Source organism: Carassius gibelio, chromosome A25, assembly GCF_023724105.1.
Source record: "Carassius gibelio isolate Cgi1373 ecotype wild population from Czech Republic chromosome A25, carGib1.2-hapl.c, whole genome shotgun sequence".
NCBI classification, from domain to species: Eukaryota; Metazoa; Chordata; class Actinopteri; order Cypriniformes; family Cyprinidae; genus Carassius; species Carassius gibelio.
The window spans coordinates 9,253,432-9,266,327 of record NC_068395.1 but is presented as its reverse complement, the minus strand read 5'-3'; the positions used below and the strand labels follow the sequence as shown (position 1 = coordinate 9,266,327).

General features: G+C 33.5%; 1 protein-coding gene across 1 annotated transcript in view; it reads left to right on the top strand.

Moving 5' to 3' along the window:
- Positions 1–7,548, top strand: part of LOC127946684 (dedicator of cytokinesis protein 4-like) — a 65,685-nt gene extending 58,137 nt beyond the window's left edge. The window contains exons 44-52 of the mRNA XM_052543397.1: positions 1,719–1,802; positions 2,240–2,359; positions 2,864–2,991; positions 3,233–3,353; positions 5,405–5,486; positions 5,647–5,756; positions 6,344–6,419; positions 6,550–6,611; positions 6,690–7,548. Coding sequence (XP_052399357.1) covers positions 1,719–1,802; positions 2,240–2,359; positions 2,864–2,991; positions 3,233–3,353; positions 5,405–5,486; positions 5,647–5,756; positions 6,344–6,419; positions 6,550–6,611; positions 6,690–7,094 — 1,188 coding nt within the window. The 3' untranslated portion in view covers positions 7,095–7,548. The remainder of the gene's footprint in view (positions 1–1,718; positions 1,803–2,239; positions 2,360–2,863; positions 2,992–3,232; positions 3,354–5,404; positions 5,487–5,646; positions 5,757–6,343; positions 6,420–6,549; positions 6,612–6,689) is intronic.
- The last annotated feature ends 5,348 nt before the right edge of the window (positions 7,549–12,896 follow it).

Sequence of the window (12,896 nt, the reverse complement as noted above, 5' to 3'; positions counted from 1 at the left end):
GATTTTAATTTCCACTAAAATAAATAATTCTCATCAAAAGCAATATTTAGCCAACTGCTCAGTTCAAGTTAGTAGCAATGAGAAAATAGCTTTTATGTGATAAAATAAATATTGAAAACAATGTTATCTTTGAACTGTTGTGATCCAAATGCCTTGGCTTTGTTGTGGTCTCATGATCTTGGTCTCGAATTGCTCATAATAAAAAGTAGCCACACTTAAGCTATTTTATTTTATTATTTTTCTTTTATTGCATAGAGAGCAGTATTTATCTAATAATTTAAAGTAGAAGAAAAACCGATGAGCTACATATTATATTGTATTATTTTGTACAACTATTATAAAATATTATTAGAATCAGAATGAGCTTTATTGCCAGGTATGTTTACACATACGAGGAATTTGTTTTCGTGATAGAAGCTCCGCAGTGCAACAGAATGACGGTGACAGAAACACATAATAAAAGAATAAAAAAATACAAATAAGTAGGTAAGGAATGACAATATACAAATTGACAATTGTATGTGCACGTTTATTACAATAAGCAGTTATGTATGTACAGGTATATTATGTGCGAAAATTTAAGTGTACACTAAGTATGTGTGTTAGATAAATAAGTATATAAATATAAATAGTGTGGTGTGTTCCACAGTCATTATCAAGTGTTCATGAGATGGATTGCTTGAGGGAAGAAACTGTTCCTGTGTCTGGTCGTTCTGGTGCTCAATGCTCTGTAGCGTCGACCAGATGGCAACAGTTCAAAAAATGACTATAACTTGTGTAAAATGTAGGAAATCTGTGATTTAAAAATTATTATTATAATTGATTATAATTTTAGTTCATATTTTAGGCGCTACTATTTACAATTAGTGGCGACGCTGTTGTAATTTACTCCCCAATATTAACTGAATAAAAATGCAAATTAAAATGTTATATTTAATTATTATTACACAAAAAAGTTAAACATATGAGAAAATAGTTTCTACATTGACGAATTTCATATACACCTTCTGAGTTTTACTGTCATTTATAAAAAGAAAAAAAAAGAAGAAAAAAAAGAGTATGTATGAAATTAGGCAGTCAAAATCTCCAATCTTATTCAAAAATGTTTTGACTCTGTTGATGTCTCATAGCCTTTATGGTCTGAGCGCACTGACTCCAGTTTCACCTTCTTCCTTTCAGCAAGATGAAAGACTTCTAGCTGTTGTTTTCAGCGAAACCCTCAAAAGAGCATTCGCTGGATGTTTAATGACTAGCCCACTTCCTCACACTTCATAGGACCGTTTGCTACGTGTATCTCTGACAGTTGCCAAGCAACAACATGTTGAGCACTGGTCTTCTGTGAGCGTGAGCTTCAGATAACTCTATTAAAAGGGAAGAGCTAACTGCAGGGGTCCTCCTGAATCCCAGCATGCACCTCACTGCACAGAAGATGAGTTTACCATAGAGCACAGGGCTCCAGGTATAATCACCAGGCTATGAAAGCTGGATCATATTGTCAATTACATACGAGAGTAGTGGAAACGTTCCCCCAGCGTTTTTATGATGTTGCATCATAGTTTCTAAGAAATGAGTAGGAGTTTAGTTTACAGCGTTAAAAATGGCTGTGAGACGTGCGCTGAATTTCACACAGTGCGAGTTTATTTATTAACTCTTATTTTCTTCGAAATAAGCCTGAATGCAAATGATTGATATGTCTCATTATGTACTTTCTCATGCAGGCATTCTTCGCGAAAGATTACATTGCAAATCATCCAGAGGATGGAGAGAAAATTACTCGTCTTAGGGAACTGATGTTTGAACAGGTACATAAACAATTATTATTTGAGTAAGTGATGTGGCACTCATATTTTTTTTCTCTTCATTTATTAAAAAAATATATTCAAAGTTCTATTGATACAATGGCTTTAGTACATCTGATGAAGAGTCTCTAAAATATATTTTGATATGTGATATTAACAATTCATTACGTTTGTTAAAAATAAGTTTTACTTTAGAAAATATATATTTAAAAACTTACAAAAAAAAAAAAGTAAATTATATAACTTTTTGCTTGATGGTTGCAAAACCTAATACTTTTAAAGATAATAAATATAATTTATTTTATTATTATTATATAAGTAAAAACTATTTGAAGCCAACATTCACACAGAATATAAATTTCGAACATAATTTCTTTTTGTTTAAATAAACATTTCGTTTGTTCTAAGAATTTTAAAAACAATTCTCTGACTTCTTGCAGGCTCATATTCTGGAATTTGGTTTAGCGGTGCACGAGAAGTTCGTCCCACAGGACATGAGGCCGTTACACAAAAAGCTTGTCGACCAGTTTCATGTAATGCGCTCCAGTCTGGGGATTCAAGTATGTGTACTTTTACACGTATAGATACACATTCGCAGCTCTTTAAGTGGAATTGTGTACATTTTTATGATGTTAAAATGCATATCCCAACTTGATATGTAACCGTAAGTGCCAGTCACACCAAGGGCCATTACAATAACTATAAAGTTTTAATTACTCCACACACCACACAACTATAATGATAATGGCACATAGGAATAACATTGGAATCACTTTAAGAACAATGTTTTCCAGCTGATGATAAACACTGACAGCCAATCAGAAATCCGGACCATTCTGCCATAGCAACAGTGGCCCAATCAGTGGCGAGAGTTTTAGGGGGGGCTATACGTTTTTTCACTTATAGTAGATGAATGTTTGAGAAACCTGTTTGATAAGTTATATTTGTTTCGTGTCACTATTGAAATGATATATTACCTTTTAAAAAAACTGTTTATTTTAACAAACAATTTGATGAACCACTTCCTATAACAGTTAGGTAACAGCAGGTATGTTTTTGTTTAGCCACAAGAGTTTCCCGCCTATGTGCGAGTTAGTCCTCTGCATTTTGCGAATGGCAGCCCGCGCACATGCCGGACCCCCGTACCTAATGCCATCAGCCCAGAGGGAGGCCGAATAGTGGCGAGACGCAGGTTTGTGTCATCTTAACGCCATGTTAAAAAATATAATAATAATAATTTCTGTGCATTTTTTAAATATAAGCTGAAATGCTTTAAGGTCAGAGATAAAAAGGTTTTGAGAAGTTGAACTTGATTGAAATCCCGGCCAAGTAGATGCTGTTTAGGACTGCTTATGTTTTGGATCAGGTTTGACAGATTGGCAGCTTGAATGCACCCACACGTTTGCTAAATTTATCCTCCGTTTTTCTTTCAGTCCTCTCAGCTATCCGGCTGTCAACAGATATTCCTCATCCTCGTTGTCATCACAGGCCTCAAACGAAGTGAGCAACATCACCGGCCAATCAGAGAGCTCGGATGAGGTCTTCAACATGCAAGTGAGAAATTCAAAGATGTTCTTAGTATTAGGGAACTATAAGTTACTAAAGGGTAATGCAACTAACCCTAAGATTAATACAACAATTAACTTTAATTTATTAATTATATATAATTAATACTTATTTATTAATACACTTATGTATATATATATATAATTATTTTAATACAATTATAATACATTTATTATAATTTTGTTTATATATTTTATATGATTATAAATAACATGTTATTTTTTAATGATAATTTATATACAGTTTAAACTTATTCTTTTTTTCTTGAAAGTGTTCACATTATATATTTTTTTCCCAAAAATTTTAAAAATGTGTGTGTGTGTTTGTGTGTATACATTAATATTTATATAAATTTTTTCTTTAAAAAAAATAATGAATTTTTAATGAATGCATAAATATCTTTGTTTTTGAGTAGTCTCACCATGTCATGTATTAAATTAATTATTTCATTTTGAATAGATTTTGGAATAAATTAGCAGACAAAAAAATTACTAGTACCCAGCAATTTGAAATTATAATTTTATAATTATAATTTTATTATATAATAACATAATATCCTTTTTACATTTACATTTACATTTATTCATTTAGCAGACGCTTTTATCCAAAGCGACTTACAGATGAGGACAGTGGAAGCAATCAAAAACAACAAAAAGAGCAATGATATATAAGTGCTATAACAAGTCTCAGTTAGGTTAATACAGTACACGTAGCATGGGATTTTAAATAATATAATAAAAAAAACTGATAGAATAAAAAAAGAATAGAGCAAGCTATAGTGTTAGAGATCTTTACACACACACACACATACAATTGCATAATAAATGAAAAGAAAATAGAATACAAAAAGATTAGAAAGGTAGTTAGATTTTTTAAAGAATAGAATAAGAATAGTGAGTGTTAAAGTTAGAGGGTCAAATAAAGATGGAAGAGATGTGTTTTAAGCCGATTCTTGAAGATGGCTAAGGGCTCGGATTGAGTTGGGGAGGTCATTCCACCAGAAGGGAACATTTGATTTAAAAGTCCGTAAAAGTGACTTTGTGCTTCTTTGGGATGGCACAATCAAGCGATGTTCACTTGCAGAATGCAAGCTTCTAGAGGGCACATAAGTCTGAAGTAATAAATTTAGGTAAATGGGTGCAGAGCCAGTGGTAGTTTTGTAGGCAAACATCAATGCCTTGAATTTTATGCGAGCAGCTATTGGATACCAGTGCAAATTGATAAACAGAGGTGTGACGTGTATTCTTTTTGGCTCATTAAAAATTTATCTTGCTGCCGCATTCTGAATTAATTGTAAAGGTTTGATAGAATTGGCTGGAAGACCTGCTAAGAGGGCATTGCAATAGTCCAGCCTGGACATAACAAGAGCTTGAACAAGGAGTTGTGCAGCATGTTCCAAAAGAAAGGGCTTGATCTTCTTGATGTCGAATAAAGCAAATCTGCAGGATTGGACAGTTTTGGCAATGTGGTCTGAGAAAGTCAGCTGATCATCAATCATAACTCCAAGGCTTCTAGCTGTTTTTGAAGGAGTTATGGTTGATGTGCCTAACTTGATGATGAAATTGTGATGAAACGATGGGTTTGCTGGAATCACAAGCAGTTCTGTCTTGATAAGGTTGAGTTGAAGGTGATGGTCTATCATCCAGGAAAAAATGTCTGTTAGACAAGCTGAGATGCGAATAACAACCGTTGGATCATCAGGATGGAATGAGAGGTAGAGTTGAGTGTCATCAGCATAGCAGTGGTATGAAAAGCCATGTTTGTGAATGACAGAACCTAATGATGCCATGTAGACAGAGAAGAGAAGTAGTCCAAGAACTGAGCCCTGAGGCACCCCAGTAGTTAGATGTTGTGACTTGGACACCTCACCTCACCTCACCTCACCAAAGATACTTTGAAGGAAAACTTTAACTTTCTGTTAACATTTGTTATTTATATTATGATAATTTATATTTATTTGGACTTTTTTTTAAATCTTAGATTTTTTACTCCATTAAAGAACAAAAAAATCCCAATACATATCTGTTGTCTTTTTCTAGCCCAGTCCGTCTACCTCAAGTCTCAGCTCAAATCACTCTGGCTCACACAATGTGAACAGCTCTGCGCCCTCCAGCAATAGAGGTGAGTGAATTCAATAAACCATAAGCAATCTGGCACTTGAAAGCAAGCAGTACTTATAGCACCCTGCAACATAACTGGCATCATTTTGCAGCATTGCTTCATTTCGTGTTATTTCGTATCTTTTCAACTCTCGCTCTGTGCCTTTATTCCTTTTCATTAGCTTCTCCACTGCCGTCTGATAAGCACAAACACTCCAGAGAGAACACCTGCCTCTCTCCGCGGGACAGACTCTGCAGCGGCATTTTCTCCAGCCCGCTGGACCCCACACAGGTCAGAGTGGTTCCACCGCCACCGTGGAACAGTTAGATGTGAGACTGAACAGTCAGTGGGAAATAATGTAGGGTGGGGCTTCATTTTTATCCACCAAGCATTAATTATGATATTTCAAATTCTCATAAACTTACATTGATAGAGGAACCCAAGACACATTTAGAGACCATAATATTTTTTGAAAAAGTTTTTAAAAGAAAGTAACCACCCACCCTCTTTCTGTAACACAAAAAAACGTATGCGAAATGGAATTTTCAACATATTAACATAATTACTGAATAATAGTATTTCTTTATTTAAAAAAAATTATCCTGACCCCAAATATTTGGTATGCGTGGTATATATAGTTTTATATAGTTTTATATAAATTATAAAATTATGTAAATGTTCATTGTCATATATTAATGTGGAATTTACTATATGTAAATTGTATACATAATAATTTAAAATATAAATATTAAGTATTCACCATAAATTGCATCAAAACAACTGATTGATAAAATAAAGCCCTTTTTGCTCTAAATGTGTATCAGTCAGCGTCCACAGTACAGATTCACTGAGACTTCCATCGTTTATATCTTTTATAGAGAATGATTGCGTTCCAAATGCCAGTGGATTCAGCATTACCACGCTGTGAACCCAATCTCCCCACACCTGAGACAGGTAGTGCAACTTCCTGCTGTCAGATAACAGCCGCTACACTTGAATCGGTTATGTACAGCTCAATGACACGTCCTTTTGTTCCTCTCTCTGTGTGTGTGTGTGTGTGTGTGTGTGTGTGTGTGTTGAGTAGGATCTCTGTGCAAGAACGTGAGGTCACTGTCTCCCATGCCAGCTGCCCGTTCCCCTCAGAAGGTGAGTAGTTTATGGTAATTCACTCACTGTTATAGTTGGTGTTTCTTAATGAAGTTTTCCCTATGTCTTGCTCTGCAGTCAATGGTCCCGCCCCTCACGCCCTCTCCGACGGATGGCTTGCCGATGGGGAGCCTGGCGTCTCACTCTCCTGCCCGCTCTGGCAGCTACAGCAGCGGGATCTCGTCCCTCAGCCGCTGCAGTGTCTCTGAAACGTGTGGAATCGACCTCCCGCCGCCCGACTCTCCTCTACCCCCTGTCGCCCCCGCAGACATGCCCATTCGCCGGGGCAGCAAAACTCCTCCACCCTACAGCGTCTACGAACGGAACAATCCCCGGCGAGCGACGCCACTGCCTCACAGTCTGTCAGTGCCGCCCAGTACTGACAACCCCAGTCTGAGCGGCAAACCCCAGCTGAACCGCGTGCAGCGCATTAATTCAGAGCCCCGTCACCGGCCCACACCCAGGAAGGTCTCTCAGCTGTAGCGCGTCAGCGGTAACCGGAGACTTGGACTACGTCGCATTTTTTGTAAAATAATTGTAGGTTATGTATCATATTTGGCAATGTTTTCAAATGCAAGGAGGTGCATTTTTGTGGAGGACAGGGAGTGGCATATAAATTATTCTTTCAAATCTTTAAAAACATTTATTAGAATGTATGTAAGTGTTTTTTTTTTTAAGTCAATAAATATGTTAAAGTCCAAAACAAAAAAAGCGAAAATGTAGTTTGAAAGTCATTTTTTTTATTTATTGACACATTTCATGCTTTATTCAGATTATATATATATAAATATAGAAATAAATAAATGTTAATAAATCTATCATAGTCCAATACAAAAATGTAATTTAAAAGTTATGTATTGACACATTTCAATATTTTAAACAAGAGTGTCAATAAATAAATAAATGTCAATAAATAGATAAATATTAACACATCAGACTTTTGAAAATATTATTTTATTTATTTATTTTATTTGTTAATGCTTTATTTATTGATTTATTTATTACTTATATATATATATATATATATATATATATATATATATATATAATAAAAATTATCATATTTTATATTTGTCTTTATTTATCAAATAGCCCATTTAATTCATAAAACAATTTAAATATTTAAATTTATTAAATCAAGTTAATACATGAGTAAATTAATTGTACTTTGGACTATGTATTTATTGACATACACATTTCATGATTTATTCTTTATTTTTTTAATTTCTTGACAAAAGGTTTATTTAATATTATGTGTCACTCTCAGTCCTCCATACCTTTTGATTTTTAATTTAGCCATTTGTATTCTAAAATCGAAATGAAAGTGAAACGGAATGCTCCCATGATGAATGCTTTCCTTTTTTTGTTAAGTGATATGAAGTACATCATCCTTATTTTTCATTTTAAAGCTGCATATTTGGTGGTTTAGTGACTATTTTATGGATGGGCTCTTTAGACCCTGTCTTAAATGCAGCTCAGAATTGTTTTACACCGATGAACTGAGCAGTCCTTCTGAAATGCAGTTTCGGCTTAAAATGAAATGTATTAGAAAAGCCATGAAGAGATTATGTACGCTTTGAAATGGCATGTAATTTACAGCAAAATCTGAAGATCTGGCAGGTCCATATCCCATTTAGAGTGCTCTGAGACATATTGCTAGCCAGGTATTTTTGATAGAAGTACAAAACCAGTGTTGTACAGTTTTTCTTTCCACACTACAGCAGTTTTTTTTTTTTGGTCTTACACAAACCGAGGCGTACAGCTAGACCTGCGTCCCGTTTTAACCGCTTTGTACTTTCTGGAATGGCTAAAAGGTGCTACATATTTCTTAGTGTTTGGTTTTTTTCTAATGTAGCCTTGTATCTACCGAAACTGCCTGACCGTTTAAATGTGCCAATGTCTTGAAAATGTGTGGTCTCAGAGTATTGTGCCAAAGATGCAAACAGTATAAACAACTTTGTCAGTGAGAGTAGTTAGGAAATCTTAACTGAAGTTAGCGTGGCTGCTAGTGCTCAAAAATGTGCTTCTTAAACTGTGTGCAGAGACGTAGATCAAGACTGCATGGGGCATGAGTAGTACAAAGCAATATAACCATTGTAGTTTGCAGAGAGTGATAGAAACAAACATCATCTAGTTCTGAGATGACTTTTCCCAGCAGCCTGATCCCAAATCAGGTTATGTCGCCGCAGTCACTTCCAAACAATATTGGCTAGATCAAATCTGTTTTTTTCTCCTTTAAATGTTAGATGCGACAGAACTTTTCGCATAACTGTCAGAAAACCAATTTGGGATCTTATTTGGACTCTAGGCTTTAGATGATAAACACAAAGTTTAGGAAATGCTGTATGGAATTGCTGTTCACTTATATTGTTTTACCTTTCATATTAAGTAGGCTTTTAGTTTTCTTCGAAAAAAATGTGATACATTTTTTTATTACATCGCATTTTCATAAAAATAATAAAAAAAAGTATTTTCTTGTTTTAGGTATAGTTTTTATGATGGAAACATACTAAAAACACTAAAACATAAATTTTTCTTGCTAACAGAGCCAACATGATCAGAAAATACCGTGCGTATCTGACAGGAAAACGTAAATATATTACGAGGTGGCGATTTCGTTGGAATTCATTCGAAGTGAATCTTACGAAAACATATGATTTTTGTAAAAAGTAAGCATGAAGGTCCACTCTTAAACATAAACGTCACTGGGTGTAAACAAATCTTGCGAAAACGTTCAAATGAGATCAAACAAATTTATACAAATTAGCCACCAATTTGTCAAAACGTAAAATAGTAAAAAATCTCCCATGCGAGTGTGTTGCAACATCTCTTCCACATTTTGACGTAAAATTGATAGTAACAAACAGCTTTTTCACTGCCAGCTTGAAAACCCACAATTCTTTTAATAAATATTTGATCAATGTTTAACTTCAAAACACGCAGCAGACTTTGTGAATCTATCAGTTTACATTATTAATCATGTGTAGACAATGGAAAAGGTCTGTACTTGGTAAAAAAAAATTCTTGGCAAAAATATCCCCTGTGATTTTATTGTATCGTATTTTTGTAGATAAATACAAAGTTCAAAGTGCTGTATTTTAGCAATTTAAAACATTTGAAGTCTGAGGAATTAAAGTAATGTTGGAATGATTATAAAATACTTACAGATGGGCACGTAACTGATTTGTTTGTTACCTATTTTATTAACAGCTTTGCAGCTATGTTCTCATATTGCCATGTTACGAGAGTTGCTAATTTTCGGCAATCGTGTTTCGTAATTTCGATAGAGTGCCAATGATCAAGTCGTAGGACTTCAACTCTAGTCACGCTTGTATTTCTCTTCTCCTGTTCTCTCCTTTCACCCTCCTTTTTATGGATTATATTCTTTCTGTTCAATTTTTTGAACTTGTAAAGTTGTACTTTATATCATACGATGGAATGGAAGTATTCCATATAGCCTGCGTTACAGATTTTGTACAAAAGGTGTTTATATGAAAATGTAACCAGTTCATAGCTTTGAATGTTGCATCTAAAGTTTTTATTTGTAAATGTTGAATATTAACCATCAAACGAATAAAGGCTGATTCATGTAAACTGTGAGTTTTTATAAATTATTGCTTCTTTTGAGATCCAATACGAGGACTGTAAGCAGCCTTTTAACATATTTACTACATTTAAACATCTACCTACCACAGTTTCTTTAACTGTTTGACAGAGTTCCCATTTAGTTTTATCATGGTGATAGCATTTTGATGGAAACTGCAGTGCTGGAAGTTTCAATGAATCTTAAAGAATCGAAATGTACATCTGCCAAACATTAGTTACATTAAAAACAGTATTGAAATTTTTTGGGACATATTACCAAAGTAATAACGAATTTTTTGCGGATGCCATATTTAGTTTAATTAAAAACAAGGCTACGGAGGTCTCTATAAGGGATTGTAATGTTTTTTTTTTTATATTACTGACATTTTTTATATATTTACTATAATTATTATGAATATATTTGTAAAAGCAGACTTTTTTATCCAAAGCGACTTACAGTGCATTCAGGCTAATGTTTCAAATAAATCACACGTAACAAACTTTTGATCAGACATCTACCTCAAAGCCTAATTTTTCCTAAAAAAAAAAAAAAATCTGAATGCAATAATGTGTAGTATTTTTATTGTTCTCTGTCCTGAAAATGTTTCAAAATTTCTAAATCCAATATAATTTCTTTCAAATCTCACATTACATTTTTTTTATGTTATATATATATATATATATATATATATATATATATATATTTTTTACTGTAAAGTGTAAAATATTCATTTAAATTATTCTTTCAATAAAAACAAATTTTTAATATTTTAGTTTTACGTTTAAAACTGAATTATTTTTGTACGTAAAACTGAAATATTTATTTATTTACTTTAAAATTGTTGTACACATTATAACACATTATTATAGTCACATTAATGAACTATTATATGTTAAATGTTATTAATTATTTAGTCTAAACATACACTACTTGACGGCTTGAGCTAATATTATGAATGAGAGTAGGAGGGCTTTAGGACCCGGAAGCAACGAGCGTGGTGTCGTACTGAACGGAGCGACATAAAGACATTAGGTGAGACCTATGGTATTGACACGCGTTTGAATTCATTGATATTCAGCATTCAGACCTTATTAGTGCTGAAGGGGTTATGCTTCACTTTTGCCTATTTGTTATAATGCTTTCCACCGTTATGAAGTTTATCACACACCCACTGTCTGCCCTTGCCTTGTTTATAGTAGTAGACACATGACATGAGTGGTCGACATAAACACTAACATTACACTAAAGGAGGATTTACTGATGTAGGATGAATGAATGTCGTAGTTTTTCAACTTATTACTCAGCAAAAGGAAACAAGAGACAAGTAAGAAAAAGATGACAACATATTGTACATTTGTAATGAAATTATATTGTTTTTATATCCGGATAACAGCACTTGCTAAATTAAACAAGCAAAATAAAAAGCTAATACAGTATAATAGAATTTTAAAATTGTATATATACGTGTACTTACACTTTCTTTTAAATAGTAGTCGAATTTAGTCTTTTTTGACCATAGACATTTAAAGCACACCTATTATGCCCCAAAATATCGATTGTCTCAAATGTGTTTATGCCTTCCAGGTTGGCAGCTCATTATGTTTTGAGACACATGCATTGCTCGTTTGCTGCCCATCACTAGGTTCAGGAGTAAAGATCAGTATCTTTTAACTTTTGCCTAAAAGATCTCATATAAAGGTATGTGAAGACAATGATATAAAAAGAGGTCATTCTCCCATATGAGTGCTGGAACATGTGAAAACATCACTTCATGTTGGCTTTGCCAATTATATATATATGTACTATGTATATATATTAGGGATTTAATGATTCACTCAACTTACGATTCAACTAGATTCACGGTTTTTATTTCACAATTACGATTAAACTTGAATCACAATTTTTTTTACAAAATAAGATTTAAGGAAAAATTAAATTAAACACTTTTATTATTGCCTGGATAAAATGCTGCATGTTTATTTGTAAAATTTTAATAAAACACTGTAATAATTGCTGTTTCTGTTGTCCTCATTTGTAAGTCGCTTTGGATAAAAGCATCTGCTAATTGACCATATTTAAATATAAACAAAATAAGGCTTTGTCTGTGCTCTTTCCATTTAAAATTAGAGGCACTGCATTTTAATTATGATCCAAAGAACGATTCTGCATACATGCAGCATGTACAGTTTTTAATGTAAATTAGACTGTATAACTTAGAAATTTGAAGCAAAAACAGAATGATTGACTTCAGTTTTGTGAAACTATACATAAAAAATATCTGCATGAAACTGAAACAGCAGACGAGCTGAATGAGACACAGATCCACTCTCCGCCAGCAGGTGGCGCTTAAAGCATTTCCCTGTTTACCGCTGTAAACAAAGCAGCGCTGCACTTATGAACTTTAATATGCATTATACGAGGCAAGGTGAAAAGAAAAAAACATCTTAATTTTGTCTAAAGACAGTAAGCTCCCCTCAGACATGCATTCATATAAATCTCGATTGAATCGTGATTTTAGAATTTCAAACGATTTGAATTATCACATATTTGAATCGATTTTCAAACAGCTCTCGGTTAATCATTACAACATATCAAAGCCTATAATGTTGCCTAAATCATGTAGCCTATAATTGAGATTTTATACAAAAAGTGTTTATTTGAAAATTTATTTTATTTTTTATTTAAAAATATGTACAGAT